Source organism: Pelobates fuscus, chromosome 7, assembly GCF_036172605.1.
Source record: "Pelobates fuscus isolate aPelFus1 chromosome 7, aPelFus1.pri, whole genome shotgun sequence".
Classification (NCBI taxonomy): Eukaryota; Metazoa; Chordata; class Amphibia; order Anura; family Pelobatidae; genus Pelobates; species Pelobates fuscus.
In genome coordinates this window covers 183809869-183831774 of record NC_086323.1, presented here as the reverse complement: position 1 = coordinate 183831774, position 21906 = coordinate 183809869, and the positions used below count along the sequence as shown (strand labels likewise).

General features: G+C 47.0%; 1 protein-coding gene across 1 annotated transcript in view; it reads left to right on the top strand.

Moving 5' to 3' along the window:
* Positions 1–21699, top strand: part of LOC134568890 (retinoic acid-induced protein 3-like) — an 84659-nt gene extending 62960 nt beyond the window's left edge. Inside the window, exon 4 of the mRNA XM_063427591.1 lies at positions 20335–21699. Coding sequence (XP_063283661.1) covers positions 20335–20430 — 96 coding nt within the window. The 3' untranslated portion in view covers positions 20431–21699. The remainder of the gene's footprint in view (positions 1–20334) is intronic.
* The last annotated feature ends 207 nt before the right edge of the window (positions 21700–21906 follow it).

Sequence of the window (21906 nt, the reverse complement as noted above, 5' to 3'; positions counted from 1 at the left end):
ATGCCTCCAATAATCGGTCATAAAAGACACTGGGCGCTTCATCACTTTTCTGAATCACCTCAACTGTCTTCGACATATTAATGGCTTTCTTTCCTCCGGCTTTCATGCCAGCAATTATAGCGTCTCTATAGGCTCTGAGTTGAACCATATCAGCACCATTTACATTCCAGTCGGGATCGGTGTTAGGATAATGTGTTGCGGCCCATGCTGCTGGATTGGCTTGATTCAAAGCACGGGCTCTATCCTCTAGCGCTTTAATGGCCGCTTGATTAATCCTTGTCCTTTCCTCATTGTTAAACAAAGTCATTAATAACTGCTGGCAATCAGCCCATGTCGGGTTATGTGTCTGAACTATTGAGGTGAACAGATCGGTCATAGCTTGTGGTTTCTCAGTATACAAGGAATTGTGGGTCTTCCAATTTAAGAGATCGGTTGTCGTGAACGGGACATATACGAAGACTGGGTCAGCATGTGCCATTTGACCTGCGGCATCGATATAGGCTGACCCGGGATTCAGACGAAGAGGCATCTGATAATGTTTTAATTGTTGGGTACCGGTCAGTTGTCAGGTTAGTATGGGGCTACGTGGAGGGGCGTCAGTTAGAGGTTCCGGTCGGGGGATAATAAAGCATGAGGATGTGGGAGCTTGGTTTTGGGAAAAGGTAGTAAATAAAAAACACTTCGAGACGAGCTAGAAGAAGCTTGACCGGAAGTCTGAAGTGGCGCCAAATCAGGATATTCAGATCTAATGGGGGTTGGCTCTGGTTCCGGAAGGGGAGATTTAGTACGAGAGGGGGTGGATTCTGTACTGGAGGAGGAAGCGGAAGTGGATGAGGGCAATGAGGGGAGGGGTGCAGGACTTCCTGCATTTGCGTCACTTCCTCTTAAAGGAAAGTAAGGGGGCGGCAAAGGGATCTCGGACTCAGGGGGCGTGTCCAAAATGGGCCTAACACCAGTCCTAGTGGACAAACAAGTCCTAGCCACCATGAGGCGACATTGCTCCTCGTGGCATGTCTGAATCCATTTTGGCGAGTCATTTACGGCCTGTCTCCAACAATCAATATAAGGAAACTGCCCGTAAAGTTCAGGCCTACCTGATACAGCCACGTGTAAGCGCTGTACCAGAGTTGGATCCAAACTGCCACGTGGCGGCCATGCCGCAACCAAAGTAGGCCACTCCCTAGTACACAAAGTGACCAAACGTACAGGAGACATTTTAACCCCAAAATCACAGGTTTTAAATCCCTTTTTAAAATTCTTCACCATACAACCTAAGGGATCCGGAATCGTTGACTGCGACGCGCCCATACTTATCAATGGAACGTCGTTGACAACGAATACTATACACGCGTACTATTCAACAGTCACACCCGTTTCCTCTGGCAACAGCACCACGTGGTACGGTTGCCAAGTGAAACGTACACAATAACACAATAAACACTCAGGGAATTCCCGTACACACACAGCTGTTACACCAGTCACTATATAATCAATATTATGCCCTTTGGCGAAACTATACAGTCACCCACGCTATAATTCTCTATATATGAATTACCCGTCTATAACACACCCCAGTAACATCGTCTTTTACAAATAGCGGTTACAGTACGGTTAGCATAGGTCAAAGCACAATTTAAGGTCACAATACAATTATTAGTGGTTATGGTGTTAAACATGCATTAGACGACAATGATTAGTACTTATATACAATGTCAGTAAATATACAGGGTTATGGTACCGTGCACTATAATACAGCAACACACTATTAACACTCTCGCTAGACGGCTGAGCTTGCGCTATCTAACAAGATATACACTTTACTAAACAATCTTTAGCACATTTACAATTCCCAACTAAACTATTGGCCAGTACCTTGAATGGACTACCTAAAACTATGTACACCCGTTTTGGTTAGCCACACTGCCCAAGCACCACATATAGCGAGCTAGAGGACCGAATTTACACAGGCGCCTCTTAGTCGATAACTATCAAAAATCTAGTGGGTTCCAAATTTACACGCCTTCCCACTTAGCCAAGATAGGTTGAGAGCTAGCGAACCGAATTTACACAGGCGCCGCTTAGTCTCCCGGTCCCTCCGACCTAGCGAACGTAATATACACCCTAGAACGCTAGTCTAGACAAGACACCGGTGTCCGGCTAGGGCTATTTACACCAGAACCCCTCCTGACTAACAAAATCAAACGGTCTGACTAAAGAGCGTTCGATCGAGCGGTGCGCCTTCGCTCCTTCCCTCCGACAGAGGGGGCAGATTCCATACACAAATAACCCCTTATGGGCCTATCGCACAATCGGTATACCCCTAGTGGGTCTGCCGTCTAAAACAGCAGTTGTCTTACCTCCTCGTTCCTGAACCTGAGTTCACACTCATCGACGGGGACACCCCAGCACTTCTTACGTAGAGGCCGATGATCTCCTGGACAACAGACCAGTGGCGCCGAGACGAAGGGAGGTCCACGCAGAAGTTCAGGGGTGCAGCCGTAGAGAACGTGGGCAAAGATAGACCGTCTCACGCCTCTGCCTCTCAGCTACCGTTGAACGATGAGTTTCCCGGCCAATGCACCAAATGATACCGGAGAAACTGACGGAAGCGAAGCACAGAGAGATGGACACAGGTTTCTTCAGGAAGGAAGAGATTCTTTATTGGATCACCGATCGGGACTCAGAGGGACTAACGTCACCAAAATACAGCAAGTTCTGAGCCCCGGACAATAGTGCAGGCTCCCTATATAGGCACATAACTCCTCCCATATTAAGCTCCACCCGCACATTCTCTTAACCAATCAACACAAATAAGAATTAACTTCCTGCTTGACCGCATGGCTTGTCCAGCACAATGGAGGAGGGGAATACTATATCCTGTATTCTTGCACATGCTCCGTACACTACTGATCGTATCTTGCCTCGTGCAACCAACTGATCGATACGTCAGCATATGCACGTACACATGCCACGTGGTAATCTCGGCCTACTAAATTTATTTTTACCGAGATTCCACCACAGTTATAGTGGCAGAAGTCTGTATGTGCAGGATTTTTGCTTGAAAACCTGCACATTCAGAGATATATTGACTTTTGTGCTGGGTAGAGTTGAGCTGACACCTGGATGTTCGGGTTCGCCGAGTTCGGCCAAACTTCGTAAAAAAGCTTGAGTTCAGGGTCAAACTTGACCTGAACTTCACCCCTAACCCGAGCCCCATTGAAGTCAATGGGAACCCGAACTTTTGGGCACTAAAATGCCTCTAAAAAAGTCCTGGAAAGGGCTAGAGGGCTGCAAAAGGAAGTAAAATGGGGGTCGGAGTAGGTCAAGTGCCCTGCAAACAAATGTGGATAGGAAAATCACTTAAAATAACATAAAACACATACAAATTAAAAATACAGCTAAGCCATAAAATAGCACTAGATGGAATCTTTGATTTTAGCTTTGGAAGAACATAAATCAAAATGTAAAGCATGGCTGTCAGGAGGATCACCAGAATTATCCATTTTAGAGAGGGTTGGAGTGCAGGGTATTCTCTTTCATTGTTCAAACTGAGCTCAACTCCTGATGCATGGAGAAAAAGCCTTCACAAGCCTCTGCTATTGTGTACATAGTTTATACTAAGTGACCCATAGGTTGAGGAGGCGGTGACCGTGGCGGTGTAGGTGGAAGCAGCGGTGGAGGAGGAGGAGGTAGCCAACACTGTTTTTTATTTGTTTTATTTAATTGGGGTAGCCCCCAAAATATTGGGACATATAAAAAAAGAAACATTTGCGGCCTGTGGTGCATTTCTTGCAGTCCAATAACGCCATTAGGTTTTTTAAACGAAACAACAGCATTTCAAAGGCCAGGAATTTTTAAATGCTGGCATTCAGGGCCAGGGATCGCGGGTGGGTAGGTACTTCCTCTTTCTCTCCAGTGTTGGGGAGATGGACAGCTGAACGCTTCCATGGGACAGTGTGGAGATGTTGGACAATTGTGTACCTGGCCTATGCTGGTGCAGAAACCCACCCTCCGAGCCACTTGTGAATGACTGGCCTGATAACCGTGGAAATGACCCCTCTTCCTCTTCCTCCTCCTCTTTCTCATGTGCCACATCCTCTTCCATCATCGCCCAAAGCATTTTAAAAAAAAAATCTTATTGTTTTGGTGCTAAACTGCTAAATAGTACATTTGGGGCGTGCTCTTCATATCTGAGAGTCAAATAGAAGCGTCAAATAGTGCGGTTACAGCGCAGTTGTAAACATTCTTATTTTCTGGGTGCTAAGCTGCTAAATAGTACATTTGGGCCCTGCACTTCATATCTGATAGTCAAATAGAAGCTTCAAATACTGCGGTTACAGCGCAGTTGTAAAAATTCTAATTGTTTTGGTGCTAAACTGCTAAATAGTACATTTGGGGCGTGCTCTTCATATCTGAGAGTCAAATAGAAGTGTCAAATAGTGCGGTTACAGCGCAATTGTAAACATTCTTATTTTCTGGGTGCTAATCCGCTAAATAGTAAATTTGAGGCATGCTCTTCATATCTTAGAGTTAAATAGATGCATCAAATACTGTGGTTACATCGCACTTTCAAAAACTCAATTTTTTTGGTGCTAAATAGTAAATTTGCGGCCTGCTGTGCATTTCTTGCAGTCCAATAAACTAAAAAAATAAATAAAAAAAATTAGTTGACTATTGGCAGTTACATTGTCGCCTGACATAAAACATCTGTTAGTTTCGTGGATGAACGCAAAGAATGAGGAGAGCGTCAAATAAGGGACGTGACCCTGGTCGTGGTGCTGCTGGTGTTAATGGAGCTTCTGTTGCAAGGATAGGACGTGGTCGATCTGTGCCAGCTACACGCACAAGTCAGGTGCGAGTACACGACAGAACCTTCAGCGTTATTTGGTAGGTCCGAATGCCGCTCTACGAATGGTGAGGCAAGAACAAATGCAGGCGATAGTAGTTTGGATGGTTGACAGTGCCTCCAGTTCCTGCACATTGTCTCCCACCCGGTCCCCTGCTGAAAGCTCAGAGTTGGCACCTACAGCCCATGCTGTTGGCACCTACAGCCCACCCCACCCCCTTGCAAATCAGCCAAGCAGTCTGAGCCACAAGTCATGCAGCAGTCTCTTATGCTTTTTGATGACTTTGCTGGCGGGGTTTCCATGGGCCATCCACCTAGCCCAGCCCCTGAAGTAGAAGAGATTGAGTGCACTGATGCACAACCACTTATGGACCACCGCAGCACATCTCTGATGATCACGAAACACAGGCGCCAACTGCTGTGGCTTTCGGCAGTGTGCAGACCGGCAAGAAGGGCAGTGTTGAGGAGTGTTTGGAAGATGATGTGGAGGATGATGAGGTCTTAGACCCTACATGGAATGAAGGTCATGCGAGTGACGTGTCCAGTTTGGAGGAAGAGGCGGTGGTCGCACAGAGGCACCAGCACAGCATAAGAGGGAGCAGGGTGCAAAAGCGAAGCGGCCGTCCCCTAGACGGTACGCCTGCTACTGCCCAACGCACCCATGGACCGAGCACACCAAAGCCAGCTCCAAGGAGTTCACTGGCGTGGCAGTTCTTCAGACAATGTGCTGACGACAAGACACGAGTGGTTTGCACACTGTGCAATCAGAGCCTAAAGCAAGGCTTAAACGTGCTAAACCTGAGCACAACCTGCATGAACAGGCATCTACATGCAAAGCACGAGCTGCAGTGGAGTAAGCACCTCAAAAAACAAGAAAGGTCTCAGGCTCCTCCTGCTTCCTCTTCTGCTGCTGTCTCTGCCTCTTCCTCCACCTCTGAAGTCAGAGTGGCACCTGCCACCCCGAAACAGAGGATGTGGCAGCAATGCCACCACGTCCGCCACCGTCCCCAAGCATCTCCACACTGTCCCATGGAAGTGTTCAGCGGTCCATCTCCCAAACACTGGAGAGAAAGATGAAGTACCCCCCTAGCCACCCGCAATCCCTGGCCCTGAATGCCAGCATTTCAAAATTCATGGCCTTTGAAATACTGTCATTCGGTCTGGTGGAGACAGACAGTTTTAAAAACCTGATGGCGGTGATTCCCAGCCGCCACTACTTTTCCAGGCGAGCTTCCCTGCACAACCAACTAGCGGACAAAATCAGGTGTGCACTGCGCAACTCCATCTGTGGCAAGGTCCACATAACCACACAGGCAGGGACGCTATATCTCCCTAACTGCACACTGGGCAAATGTAGTGGCAGTTGGGCCTGAGTCGGATAGCAGTTTGGCGCATGTCCTTCTGCCACCGACAGGGGCGGACTGAGAACCCTCAGGGCCCCCGGGCAAAATAAATCAAGGGCCCCCTTACAGGCCCCACCCATACTCCGCAGCAAGCGCCACCCATGTCCCGCCTCCAGCCACACCCTACACAATCTTTAGACACAAGGAACAAAAGTGCAATAATCCCTTCGAGGCCCCAGTAGAGACTACAATTGAGGGCTAATGGGCCATGGAGGGGGTCTTTCTAGCAGAGGCTATCTCAGTGTCCTTTAGAGAGTGTGTTAGAAAGAATCCCCTCCAGGGGAGACTACAATGGAGTCTAATAGGCTTGGAAGGGGGTCTTTCTAACAGAGGCCATCTCAGTGTCCCTGCTGGAAACAGTTGCCTCCAGGCCCCAGTAGATACTACAATTGAGGGCTAATGGGCCATGGGGGGGGGGGGAGCATTCTAGCAGAGGCTATCTCAGTGTCCTTTAGAGAGTGTGTTAGAAAGAATTTCCTCCAGGTCCCATTAGAGACTACAATGGAGTCTAATGGGGCCTGGAGAGGGGTCTCTCCAACACTCTGGTTCCTATTCACAATATAGCAACACAACATAGCTCGCTGATACCTAGGCTCCTCTTACCTTAAAGGACCACTCTAGGCACCCAGACCACTTCAGCTTAATGAAGTGGTCTGGGTGCCAGGTCCTTCTAGGGTTAACCCATTTTTTCATAAACATAGCAGTTTCAGAGAAACTGCTATGTTTGTGAATGGGTTAAGCCTTCCCCCTAATCCTCTAGTGGCTGTCTCATTGACAGCCGCTAGAGGCGCTTGCGTGATTCTCACTGTGAAAATCACAGTGAGAGCACGCAAGCGTCCATAGGAAAGCATTATGAATGCTTTCCTATGTGACCGGCTGAATGCGCGCGCAGCTCTTGCTGCGCGTGCGCATTCAGCCGACGGGGAGGAGAAGAGGAGGATTGGAGGAGGAGAGCAGGAGGAGATCTCTCCGCCCAGCGCTGGAAAAAGGTAAGATTTAACCCCTTTCCCCTTTCCAGAGCCGGGCGGGAGGGGGTCCCTGAGGGTGGGGGCACCCTCAGGGCACTCTAGTGCCAGGAAAACGAGTATGTTTTCCTGGCACTAGAGTGGTCCTTTAATTACCTGATATAGTTGGCTCCTCTTACCTTAATTACTGTTGCTGGGTGGCAGTCTGTGGGCTTGCTGGAAGGCTGTGGGCTTACTGGCTGCAGCTGGCAGGCTGTGGGCTTGCTGGCAGGCTGTGGGCTTGCTGGCTACTGCCGGCAGGCTGTGGGCTTGCTGGCTGTGGCTTGCTGGCTGGCAGGCTGTGGCTTGTTGGCTGTGGGCTTGCTGGCTGTAAGCCTACTGGTGGCCTGTGGGCTGGCTGGCTGGCTACTGGCCAGCCTGTGGGCTGGCTGGCCAGCCTGTGGGCTCACTGGCTGGCTGGCCTGTGGGCTGGCTGGCTTGCAGGCTACTGGGGCACTTGTAGATTATTTAAAGAAATAATCCATGCACAATAACCACTACTGCTCTGTGTAGTCGTTATGGTGCCAGGAGGGCCGGGCCACCCTTTCAGAGTAAGTAGTCAAACCGTTTAAGAACAGTTTGACAACTTACCTGGGGTCTGCTGGGATATGAGGCTGTAGTAGGGTATAGGAGCAGTGGTGCAATGTATAAGGGGTGCAGTGTGTGTGAAAGGTTCAGTGTGTGTGAGGGGGTGTAGGGTGTGTGGGGCAATATGTGTATGAGGGGGCTGTGTATGTGTGTGGCAATGTTAGTATGGGGGCTGTGTGTGTGTGTGTGTGAGGCAATGTGTGTAAATGTGTATGGTGTGGGTGTATGGGGGCAGTGTGTGAATGTGTATGGTGTGTGGGGGCAGTGTGTTTATGGGGCTAGAGTTCACTCTCACTACTGCGGTGGTCACAGTGTTGAGAGTGAACTCTAGCCCGTAGCTCCAGATCTGTGCTCGCGCAAGAAGGACCCAGAGGAGCTGAAGGCTGAGCTCCCGGGTCCTCTCTTCCTCCCTCCCCTGCCCGCACGGTGCCTGCGGACAGGGGAGGGGGCAATTGCCCTCCTCTTACTCCCCCCTCCCCCCTTCATACCCTCCTTCTTACTCCCCCATCTTCTTACTCCCCCTCACTCTCTTCTTACCCCTCTTCTTACTCTCCCCCTCTTCTTACTCCCCCCTCCCCCTCTTCTTACTCCCCCTTCTTACTCTTCCCCTCTTCTTACTCCCCCCTCCCCCTCTTCTTACTCCCCCGTCTTACTCTTCCCCTCTTCTTACTCCCACCTCTTCTTACTCCTCCCTCTTCTTACTCCCCATCTTCTTACTCCCCCCCTTCTTACCCCCCTCCCCCCTCTTCTTACTCTCCCCCCTCCCCCTCTTCTTACTCTCCCCTCCCCTCTTCTTACTCCCCCTTCCTCTTTTTACTCCCCCCTCCCTTCTTACTCCCCCTCTTCTTACTCCCCCCTCCTCTCTTCTTACCCCCCTCCCTCTCTCTTCTTACCCCCCTCCCTCTCTCTTCTTACCCCCTCCCTCTCTCTTCTTACCCCCCTCCCTTTCTCTTCTTACCCCCTCTCTCTTCATACCCCCCCCCTCTCTCTTCTTACCCCCCTCCCTCTTCTTACCCCCCTCCCTTTCTCTTCTTACCCCCTCCCTTTCTCTTCTTACCCCCTCCCTCTTTCTTCTTACCCCCTCCCTCTTTCTTCTTACCCCCCTCCCTCTCTCTTCTTACCCCCTCCCTTTCTCTTCTTGACCCCCTCTTTCTTCTTACCCCCTCCCTCCTGCTTCTTACCCCCCAGCCCTCTTTGTTCTTACCCCCCTCCCTCCCTCTTTGTTCTTACCCCTCCCCTCCCTCCCTCTTTGTTCTTACCCCCCTCCCTCCCTCTTTGTTCTTACCCCCTCTCCCTCCCTCTTTGTTCTTACCCCCTCTCCCTCCCTCTTTGTTCTTACCCCCCCTCCCTCTTTGTTCTTACCACCCCCTCCCTCTTTGTTCTTACCCCCCTCCCTCCCTCTTTGTTCTTACCCCCCCTCCCTCCCTCTTTGTTCTTACCCCCCCTCCCTCCCTCTTTGTTCTTACCCCCTCCCCTGTAGCGTGGCCGAGCTGCTCTGCAGTCCGCGGTGCCCGGCCGGTGTGATAGGAAGGTGCACACTGAGTGTGCACCTTCCTGTCAGTCCGGCCGGGTACAGGAAACAGAAACTCCTGTTCCAGCATTTCTCTTTGCCTCCTGTTGTCTCCTCCTCCTACTCCCCTTCCTCCTCCTCTACCACCACCTCATCCAGGAAGCGTAACACTTTCACCACCAACTTGAGGACAGCCAGGAGGCAACGACAGCAGGCTGTATTAAAACTCATATGTTTGGGGGAAAAAACCCACACCGCGCAGGAACTGTGGACGGGCATGGAACAACAGACCGATGAGTGGTTGTTGCCACTAAGCCTCAAGCACGGCCTGGTGGCGTGCGATAATGGGCGAAATCTCATAGCAGCTCTGGGCCTAGCCGGTTTGATGCACATATCTTGCCTGGCGCATGTGCTGAATTTGGTGGTGCAAAAATTCCTGAAAAACTACCCAGATATACAGTGTTTCCCCGAAAATAGGACCTACCTCGAAAATAAGCCCTAGCCGAATTTTCGGGGTGGGCTGCAATATAAGCCCTACCCCGAAAATAAGACCTAGGCCTTTTACCTTTGCGGCCCGGCGGGACTTCCTTCTTCTATGAGGAGGAGGGGGAGGAGCGTTGCGGGCCGCGGCATCACGCAGCGTGATGACGACGTGCGCAGCGTGATGATGACGTGCGCAGCGCCGTCAGTCTGCCTTCACGGATCTTCAGCGGAAGGATCCATTCCGGGCGGTGAGGCACCCAGTGGTCGGACTCTTTGAACTGTGAGTAGATACCGGTATTTTATGTCTGGGACTTAATTAATTAAAGGGGGGGTGAATTAATTAAAGGGGGGTGAATTAATTAAAGGGAGGGTGGATTAATTAAAGGGGTGGTGGATTAATTAGAGGGGGGTGTGGATTAATTAGGGGGGTGTGGATTAATTAGGGGGGTGTGGATTAATTAGAGGGGGGTGTGGATTAATTAGATGGGGTGTGTGGATTAATTAGAGGGAGGGGGTGGATTAATTAGAGGGGGTGGATTAATTAGAGGGGGTGGATTTATTAAAGGGGGGGTGGATTAATTAAAGGGGTGGTGGATTAATTAGAGGGGTGGTGGATTAATTAGAGGGGGTGGATTAGTTAGAGGGAGGGTGAATTAATTAAAGGGGGGTGGATTAATTAAAGGGGGGGGATTAATTAAAGGGGGGTGGATTAATTAAAGGGGGTTGTGGATTAATTAAAGGGGGTGGATTAATTAGAGGGGGTGGATTTATTAAAGAGGGGGTGGATTAATTAGAGGGGGTGGATTAATTAGAGGGGGTGGATTTATTAAAGGGGGTGGATCTATTAAAGGGGGTGGATTAATTAGAGGGGGTGGATTAATTATAGGGGTGGTGGATTAATTATAGGGGTGGTGGATTAATTAGAGGGGGTGGATTAGTTAGAGGGAGGGTGAATTAATTAAAGGGGGTGGATTAATTAAAGGGGGGTGGATTAATTAAAGGGGTGGTGGATTAATTAGAGGGGTGGTGGATTAATTAGAGGGGTGGTGGATTAATTAGAGGGGGTGGATTAATTAAAGGGGGGTGGATTAATTAAAGGGGGGTGGATTAATTAAAGGGGGGTGGATTAATTAAAGGGGGTGGATTAATTAAAGGGGGTGGATTAATTAGAGGGGGTGGATTAATTAAAGGGGGTGTGGATTAATTAAAGGGGCGGTTCAATGTACATACCAGTACCGTAAATAAATAAGCCCTACCCTGAAAATAAGCCCTAGTGTGTTTTGTGTGACTAAAATTAATATAAGACCCGGTCTTATTTTCGGAGAAACACGGTATCAGAGCTGCTGCAGAAAGTGCGGGCCGTCTGTGCCCTTTATGCCTTGGGGGTGCTAGCCTGCCCTGCAGCCAGTGTATTGTCTGAACGTGTGTTTAGCAGGGGGCAGGGGGCAGGGGGCATTATCACAGACAAGTGCAGCCGCCTGTCCACAGCCAACGTGGACAAGCTCATGTTTATTAAAATGAACCAGGCATGGATCCCACCAGATTTGTCTGTACCTTGTGCAGAATAGACATTTATACCAGCCTCATCCAGCCATTGCTATACTCAAGTGCACTTATTCTTTGTTTTCTTTTTTATATGTCCTAATATTTTGGGGGCTACCTCCTCCTCCTCCTCCCCCGCCGCTTCCACATACACCGCCACGGAGTATACCCAGATATATCAGAGCTGCTACAGAAAGTGTGGGCCGTCTGTGCGCGCTTTTGGCGTTCTCACCCTGCTGCTCGCCTGTCTCCGCAGCGTAACTTCGTCCTTCCTGCTCACCACCTCATGTGCGACGTGCCCACAAGGTGGAACTCCACCTTGCACATGCTGGAGAGACTGTGCGAGCAGCAGCAGGCGATAGTAGAGTTTCAGATGCAGCACGCACAGGTCAGTCGCTCTGCAGAACAGCACCACTTCACCACCAATGAGTGGGCCTCCATGCGAGACCTGTGTGCCATTTTGCACTGTTTCGAGTACTCCACCAACATGTCCAGTGCTAATGACGCCGTTCTCAGCCTTACTATCCCGCTTCTATGTCTCCTTGAAAAAACGCTTCGTGCGATGATGGAAGGCACAGGAGGAAGAGGAGGAGGAAGAGGGGTAATTTCCACGGTTATCAGGCCAGTCATTCACAAGTGGCTTGGAAGGTGGATTCCTGCACCAGCATAGGCCAGGTACACAATTGTCCAGCCAGGACACAGTTCTGGAGGATGAGGAGGAGGATGATGATGATGATGAGGATGAGGAACCGTGTTCACAGCAGGGTGGCACCCAACGTAGCTCGTGGGCATCACTGAAGCTTGACTGGGGGGATACGCAGGACACAGCCGATACACCTCCCACAGAGGACAGCTTGTCCTTGCCTCTGGGCAGCCTGGCACACATGAGCCAGTGGCGGATCCAGAAGCTAATCTCGGGAGGGGCACTGACAGATTATTTTAAGAAACAATCCAGGCACAATAACCACTACAGCTCTCTGTAGTGGTTTTGGTGCCAGGAGTTGCTGTGGCGCCCTCCCAGAGTAAGTAGTCAAACTGTTTAAAAAAAGTTTGATAACTTACCCATGTCTGCCGGGATAGGGGTTGTAGTGTGTATGTGTGTGAGGGGTGCAGTGTGTGTGAGGGTCGCAGTATGAGTATGAAGGGGTAGTGCGTGTGTGAGAGGGGTGCAGTGTATGTATGGGGTAGCAATATGTATATTGGGAGCAGTGTGTGTATTGGGAGCAGTGTGTTTGTGCGTGAGTGGCGCAGTGTGTTTTTGTGTGAGGGGTGCTGTGTGTGTGTATGGGGGGCAGTGAGTGTATTGGGGGCTATGTGTAAGGGGGGGCTGTGTGTGTGTGTAAGGGGGGCTATGTATGTAAGGGGGTGTGTGTGTAAGGGGGGCTGTGTGTGTAAGGGGGGCTGTGTGTGTAAGGGGGGCTGTGTATGTAAGAGGGGGCTGTGTATAAGGGGGGGACTGTTTATGTAAGGGGGGACTGTGTAGGTAAGGGGGGACTGTGTAGGTAAGGGGGGACTGTGTAGGTAAGGGGGACTGTGTAGGTAAGGGGGACTGTGTATGTAAGGGGGACTGTGTATGTAAAGGGGGGGCTGTGTATGTAAAGGGGGGGCTGTGTATGTAAGGGGGGGCTGTGTAGGTAAGGGGGGACTGTGTAGGTAAGGGGGGGGCTGTGTAGGTAAGGGGCTGCTGTGTAGGTAAGGGGGCGGCTGTGTATGTAAGGGGGGGCTGTGTAGGTAAGGGGGGACTGTGTATGTAAGGGGGGGGCTGTGTATGTAAGGGGGCTGTGTATGTAAGGGGGACTGTGTATGTAAGGTGGGCTGTGTAGGGAAGGGGGCTGTGTAGGTAAGGGGGGACTGTGTATGTAAGGGGGACTGTGTATGTAAGGGGGGGACTGTGTATGTAAGGGGGGGACTGTGTATGTAAGGGGGGGGACTGTGTATGTAAGGGGGGGGACTGTGTATGTAAGGGGGGGGACTGTGTATGTAAGGGGGGACTGTGTATGTAAGGGGGGACTGTGTAGGTAAGGGGGGCTGTGTGGTGCAGTGTGTGAGGGGATAGGGGGCAGATAAAAGATATTTTTTTTTGTTTTCATTATTAAATAATAATTAAATAAATAAAGCTAATGTCCCCCCTCCATTCTTACCTTTGCTGAGGGAGGGGGAGACATTGCTTTCTCTTCCATTCCCTGGTGGTTCTAGTGGGGGAGTGAACTCTAACCTGCAGCTCAGGCTAGAGTTAACTCTCGCGAGAACGGAGCGTTGCCATGGTAACGCTCCGTGCTCGCGAGAGGAGAACCCGGCGGAGCTGCTGGTAAGAGCTCCACCGGGTTCTCTCTCTCACTCCCTCCCCTGCGGCCGCCCAGCAATGTGCCTGTTTGGGCCGGGGAGGGAGATCACTGATCTCCGGTCCGTGCAGGCAATCAGCAGGGCTGGTGCTTGGATAGCACCAGCCCTACGTGGGCCGGCAGGGGAGAGCCTCAGGCAGCAATATTTTCTCGGGGGGGGCAATTGCCCCGTTGCCCCCCCCCTGGATCCGCCAATGACATGAGCGACTACATGCCTGTGCAACGACCGCTGAGTTGCCCACATTCTAACTTGTGCTGATTACTGGGTGGCCACCCTGCTGGATCCCACTTATAAGGACAACGTGCCATCCTTAATTCCCTCACTGGAGCGTGTTTGGAAGATGCGCGACTATAAGGGCACGCTGGTAGACGAGCTGCTGAGGGCATTTCCAACTGACACCGGGGGCTCAGTGGAAGCACAAGGCGAAGGCAGAGGAGGAGGAAGAGGTCGCCAACGCAGCTGGGGCACCGCCAGCACCTCAGAAGGCAGGGTTAGCATGGCCGAAATGTGGAAAAGCTTTGTCAGCATGCCACAACAACCAGCACCACCATCTGATATGGAACGTCTTAGCAGGAGGCAGCATTTCAGCAACATGGTGGAACAGTACGTGTGCACACGCCTACACGTACTGACTGATGGGTCTGCCCAATTCAATTTCTGGGTCTCCAAATTGGGCACATGGTCTGAGCTTGCCCTTTATGCCTTGGGGGTGCTAGCCTGCCCTGCAGCCAGTGTATTGTCTGAACATGTGTTTAGCACGGCAGGGGGCATTATCACAGACAAGTGCAGCCGCCTGTCCACAGCCAACGTGGACAAGCTCATGTTTATTAAAATGAACCAGGCATGGATCCCACCAGATCCACCAGGCCGCAAATGTTTCTTTTTTTGTATGTCCCAATATTTTGGGGGCTACCCCAATTAAAAAAAAAAAAAATTATATATATATATATATATATATATATATATATATATATATATATATAAACAGTGTTGGCTACCTCCTCCTCCTCCATCGCCGCTTCCACCTACACCGCCATGGTCACCGCCTCCTCAACCTATGGGTCACATAGTATAAACTATGTACACAATAGCAGAGGCTTGTGAAGGCCTTTTCTCCATGCATCAGGAGTTGAGCTCAGTTTGAACAATGAAAGAGAATACCCTGCACTCCAACCCTCTCTCAATTGGATCATTTTGGTTATCCTCCTGACAGCCATGCTTTAGATTTTGATTTATGTTCTTCCAAAGCTAAAATCAAAGATTCCATCTAGTGCTATTTTATGGCTCAGCCGTATTTTAAATTTGTATGTATTTTATGTTATTTTAAGTGATTTCCCTATCCACATTTGTTTGCAGGGCACTTGCCCCCATTTTACTTCCTTTTGCAGCCCTCTAGCCCTTTCCAGGACTTTTTTTAGAGGCATTTTTGTGCCCAAAAGTTCGGGTCCCCATTGACTTTAATGGGGTTCGGGTTCGGGGTCAAATTTGGGGTCAAGTTCAATCCCGAACCCGGACTTTTTTTTTCAAAGTTCGGCCGAACCCGCCGGACCCCAACATCTAGGTGTCCGCTCAACTCTATTCATTAATTGTTTATAAAAGTACTGATTTCTCCTATATTAAAAACCGTCATTATAATAGGATACTCCTCACCCATAAAGCACTTCAGCACTTGTGAATATGAAGTGATCCTTTAAGTTAGATTACAAAAAGTTTAAGATATGCAATATGAAAATTTCTGTAGAGGATTATTCAATATTAGGTGAAATTAATCACTAAAATTAATATGGCTGCCAATCCCACCGTAAACAATAGCTTTACCAGTACACCAAATATGACAAATTTTGCACAAGGGCCTTGCATTTTGTTGTCATTTGAAAAGAGTGCCATTATAATAGTATATTACTATTATTTTTTGCTTAGGTGGATTTATGTAACAGTTTGATCAAACAAGAGTTACAGTAACATAGCAAGTTTTTCCATATTTTATTTAAGCTCTCCACAAGGGCATAACTAGAAACCTTAGGGCACCAGTGCAAAAAGCTGTTACGTACTCCCCACCTCATAGAGCAGAGGTGGACAATAGGTGCACAAATCCAATGATGCTTTGCAAGCTCTGGATCTAGTTACCCATCCTTGCCAGGTGGGACTCCCAGGCCTAGTCAAATTCACAACTTTTGTGACCCTGTTCGTATATGTTAGTAGGTGTTTCAACACACATATAAAAGTCATAATTGGGTGTGGTCAATGTAGCAGAACTCCGATACCCTGACTAGGTATTTCCACTGGTTATTCCTCAAAGCTGTTAGAAGCACTGTTGTGATTATAACCCTTTCCCCCCATAACTAACACATAGTTCTGGAAGTCAACTGAGGTGTATTATGCCACATTCTGCCTTTTATGCACAGACCTCCAGCATGGGGTCTCCATAGGAAAAAGTACAAGTCACTCCCAGGCATCTCTGTGTCTGCAAAATAATTGAGTCTAAAGAAGGCAAACTCAATTATCGCTCAGTTACAGGAAATAATACAAAACATATATAAAACACTCCCAAAACATATCAAAATTATACAGGAACCCTACAAAAGTTATAAACCCAAATAGCATGGATCTGAGTGCCCAAGTTGTCCAAACAGCGCTCAGATCCCTTCGGTAGAATGGAATCGCCATTTGGCAACGGCCAGTCAAACACCGATGAATGCTCCCCCTGGGTCTAGGGAGTGAATACTAACTCTGGTCAGTAGTTCCTTTTTCACAAACTCCATTCTCCTAACTTGTCTAGAAGCTGAACAGGCAGCGGTACAATTTTCCCCGGTGTTCACAGGATCTTGTAGCCGGCACAGAGTTCCATAAACTTGACAACCATGTACCGCTACCTGCATTCAGGAGACAAAATGGCCACCATTCCTTAGAGCCCATGTGTTCAAAATATACGAATGACGGCCACCCAGAGAAAGCACTTGAGCTAATTGCTCATTTGCGGTTAACAGCCAGGGGTGGTCGGTGTTCGTGGGGTATAAAAAGGAGGACCACACATATTGTGTTCGAGCACCGATCGGAAGAGGTATTGACTGCCTAACCAAGGGACAAAAGTCTTGTATAGCAGACCCATTCTGCTACAGTCAAGGTAGACTGTTTTTAGTCACTAGGGAAATAATGAAAGGGTTACTCCAAACACCATGACCACTCATTGATGTGAAGTGATAATGGTGGTAGGAGTGTTATGCAGAGTGTTTCTGCATAAAAAACATGCACATTAAGAGTTATTTTGTGTTCCGGGAGCTAGTTGCACCCCCAAATCTGTTTTGTGCTGCCTATGTCTATTTTGTTCATCTGTCATGAACGGGCACAGCATCCTGGCAACAGATGTATAAATCTCTTTCCCACCCTTCCTTCTTACCTGTGTGTTCTCTCCAGCCTCCCTCCAGTAATTGAACAGGCTTTTTTTTGCTCTGAACCAGTAAAACAGTCCAATCACAGGCTTCTCCAGGAGAAGCCTGTGATTGGACAGCGCAAGTGCTGGGATGGTGTAATAACGGGGCATGGAACAAAGCGCCGGGAGCTTTAACTGGCTCTGCAGGTCACAGGTAAGTAAAAATGTTTCTACACGTTTTAATGGGGGAACCTAATAATAATGCCTAATAGATCATTGTACACTAATAAAAAAGAAATACGGATAAAATGATAGATAAATGGAGGATAAGGTCCAGTCATACTCAAGGACGGCCTTAGGGGTGTGCGAGCTGTGCGCAGTGGTGTATCCTGGTTTTGTGCTGCCCTAGGCAGGACAAAACTCAGGCGCCCCCCCTCCCCCCGCGCCCCCCCTCCTCCCGCGCCACCCCCACCCAACCTTTCCCCCCGCCCCGCATACTAAATACACACACACACATTCACTGACAGATACGCATACACTAGCTAACAGAAACACACACACACACTAACAGACACACTCACACTCAGTAACAAACACACTCACTAACAGACACACACTCACTCACTAGCAGACACACACACTCACTAGCAGACACACACACTCACTAACATACACACACACTCACTAACATACACACTCACTAACATACACACACAGTCAGACACAGACACACACACTAACAGACACAGACACAAACACTAACAGGCAGAAACACTAACAGACACACACACTCACTAACATACACACACAGTCAGACACACACACTAACAGACACACACACTAACAGACACACACACACTAACAGACACACACACTAACAGACACAGACACACACTCACCCACCCACATTAACACATTTTTTTTAAATTTATTTTTAACACATTTTTTTTTAATTTTTTTTTAACACATTTTTTTTTTAATTTATTTTTAACACATTTTTTTTAATTTATTTTTAACACATTTTTTTTTTATTTATTTTTAACACTTTTGTTTTATTTATTTTTAACACATTTTTTTTTAATTTATTTTTAACACATTTTTTTTTTACATTTATTTTTAACATATTTTTTTTATATTTATTTTTAACACGTTTTTTTTTTTTTTTAACCCCCCCCCCCCCAGCCTCCTTACCTTTGGGAATGCTGGGGAGGGGGGGTGTCTCTTCGTCCCTGGTGGTCCAGTGGCTGCTGGGCGATCGGGCGGCACTGCATGGCGGGCGGGTGGGCGGCCGGCGAGGGAGCACTTCCCCTGAGCTGTCTGCTCAGCTCCCTCGCGCGCCTCAGAGTGAGGCTGGGAGCCGGAATATGACGTCATATTCCGGCTCCGCCTCCCAGCCTCACTCTGCGGCTGGCGAGGGAGCTGAGCAGACAGCTCAGGGGAAGTGCTCCCTCGCCGGCCGCCCACCCGCCCGCCATGCAGTGCCGCCCGATCGCCCAGCAGCCCGCCGGCATGTCTGTTAGCCGCAAGGCTAACAAGACATTTGCCTTGGGCGTTTGGGGGCGGCTTTTTTTGCCGCCCCCTGGAAAATGCCGCCCAAGGCAAATGCCTTGTTTGCCTCACGGCTAATACGCCCCTGGCTGTGCGGCCGCACAGGGCGCCATGGAGCAGAGAGCACCATGGAGCAGTGGGCGCAATGCGGCCAACACAGCTCGCACATGGCCGGGTGACAGGAGTGCAGGAGACATAAACAGGTACCCGGGTCAAGGATTTCATGAGCATGTGTGACTGTCTGCCTGTAAGTGTGTGTTTGTGTGTGTGTGTGTTTGTGTGTGTTTGTGTGTGTTTGTGTGTGTTTGTGTGTGTGTGTGTGTGTGTGACTGTCTGCTTGTAACAGTTTATGTGATTGTCTGCCCTACCTTTGTGTGTGTGACTGTATACATGCAACTTGGGGAGGAGGGGGCGCCATGAATACTTTTCACACAGGGTGCCTAATGGCCTAAGGCCGGCCCTGGCCATAATCAAAGTAACAAATTAATGTAAGACGTTTTGAGCTGTTTTTTTCCCCCGTTGTTACTTAAAGGGTTATTCGCTAAAGTGAGAATTAAAAAAATAAAATTCTAATTTAAGTGCAAGGTAGCTGAACTGAAGGATAGATGTTATGAAGGATAGAATGTATGGTAGCTATTTATACATAGAGAACATGGTTCTCTTTTCATACAAGGAAGTGAAGTGCATAAAAACAATACACAGCTAACACAGTCTGCACATCTCGTCTCTATAGCAGACTTTATCAAGACATGGGTGTATAAGCCTCTCGGGTTCTATAATATACCCTGAGATTTGGAACAATCCACACAAATAAAAATATAAAAAAAACAGGGACGGATCATTCACATATAAAAATAACCAAAAAACAAATTATGAGCTAATAAACGATAAGACTCTCTTTCTTAAAGAACAGATTTCTTTTTGTAGGAATCTACATGAATCCACAATTATACATGTCTTAAATAAAAATTCCAAATATGATACACATAAATTGTCACCTAATACATGACTTTTCAAAAATATTATACATTTAAGATATAAATGTCCTATAGAGTTCTATATTATTGGGAGCACCCTTCTATTTTTTAGTTACTACCATGATAGTCGCTCATATTTATGTTTACTTTTGTATTTAATGTATTAATCACTTATTGAATATTACCATTCTACATTTGGTTTGTAAGGTGTTGTATAGTGCACTTCTTGTCCTGCTATTTCTTTTTTAAGTTTGCCATGGTCTATTGCAATATCTATTTTAAACATTGCAATATTTGAATTTAATTTTTAATTTAATTATTAACGTTAATAATTTATAATTACTGGTGAAGAAGTGGCAAGTTAACGTTACAAATGATGGAATTATAAAACGTTAGAAAAGATAGGTATGTGTGTTTTATGAGTTTTTGACTACTTGTTAGTAGTTGCTTTCAGAATCAGAAAGCGTTTATTTCTGTAGCCGTGAGCTAAACAGAGAAATTAGTGAATCATGAAGGTAGCAAAGGGAGTATAGTAAGTGTCGTGTTTGGGCAAAGTAATATTGTAGCTCCTGTAGACCTTTGTTCAGGGAGTGAGACAATGTACATACAGCTATATATGCATTAACTGTACATATGAAATATTGGTTTGTAAATGCAGAGAAATACATTAAACATCCAGGCCGTTTATAAAACATAACATATGTTTCTTTCTTTTCTCAGGAACTGGAACCGCAAAAGGAGTTCACTATACCTCGCCCACAAACATGCCCAAACTCATACATGCACTATAGATCTCATGATCTCAGTAATATGTAGTTATTCAAAATGGAGTGTGATGGTATTTGACAGATGAAGACCTACTCACAAGGCAACAGACGTCATCAAGCATGTCCTGCCTTACATCAGTGAACACCACCGAATTCTAACACAATTATGTATTTTTACAAACCTTTACTGCTTAGTTATTTTATTGCCTACTGCCTTAATGGTTAGAGGAATATACTGCTACAATAAAGATATATATGTTCCAAATATAAATTAAACTAAATGAAAATGACACATTTTACAATTGTAAACTTCCATAATTAATGTGAACTACAAATTGAACATTACCTATTGTTTTAAAGAGCCACAAGAATTTGCTAATTGGTTGTGCTTCTTTTACACATTTTAAATGTATTTTAAAATGCCAAATATTCCTTCTTAAACTGTACTGGCTCTTTCAGAGAATATTTTAAATTTTGAATGTTTTGTTATGTATAATATGATGCCCAGATATGAAACATTCTCCAGAATCTTCATTAAAAAAAAGAACAATGTTCAACCAGTCCACCATTTTGTACTAAGGTACTGGCTTGCCATCGCTTATGAGTGAAACATTTAAGGGCAGTTTCAAACATGACCATATATTACAATTACATATTATTCATTATGATATGATTAAAAGAATACTCCAAGCCCCATAAACACTAGCATGCTATAGTGGTAATAGTGGCAGGAGTGTAGTGGCACTTCCCCATTGCAAGGAAGCAAACCATTTTAGAACCCTGCCCTATTCCCTGCTTCCATTAGGTCTCCTGAGCTAAGCCCTGCAGAGCATTAGATGAACACTCTCACTGCATTATTGGCTACCAGTTCTCACTAAGCTGTAGAAAAGGTGGGGAGTCGTGTATTGCAGATACCACATAAGAAATTCAAACATTCTACAATGGTTTGACTCCCTACTATAGGGAAGCAGGGGTGTCAGAACATTTCTGGCAACTTAACCACTACAACGCAATGCAGTGGTAATTGTGCTTGAACTGTTCCTTTAATTAATTCAGCTCCATGAACTATTGATCCCACTAGCGTGCTTCTTATATTTTAACATTTAGTATCAGTGAGCTAAGGCTTTACTATTTATGAAATAATTATTTAGTATTTATGAAATCAAGCAGAAAATTGATTAGCAAGTTAAATGCTTACAAATGTGCTTGAATTAAAGCAAGCATGCATGTGCAATACAAGCTTATGAATGTGTATGAATTCAGCACACCTTTATTATTTCATGATTCAAAGAGCAGAGACAGGTAACATACACCTTGAAAAAAAACATGTAAAGAAAATTACATCATTGAATTTATCTCAGAAAAGTGCAGCATGTTACCAAACATGTTTATTTTTATAAGGACGGGTAATGACATAGAAGATTACCTTTAAAAAATTGCTTTTGCTTAATGTTTAAAGAGGAATAATCACATTCAGAATACTTTTTTCACAATATTATTTACTATTACATTTGGTAATGAAAAA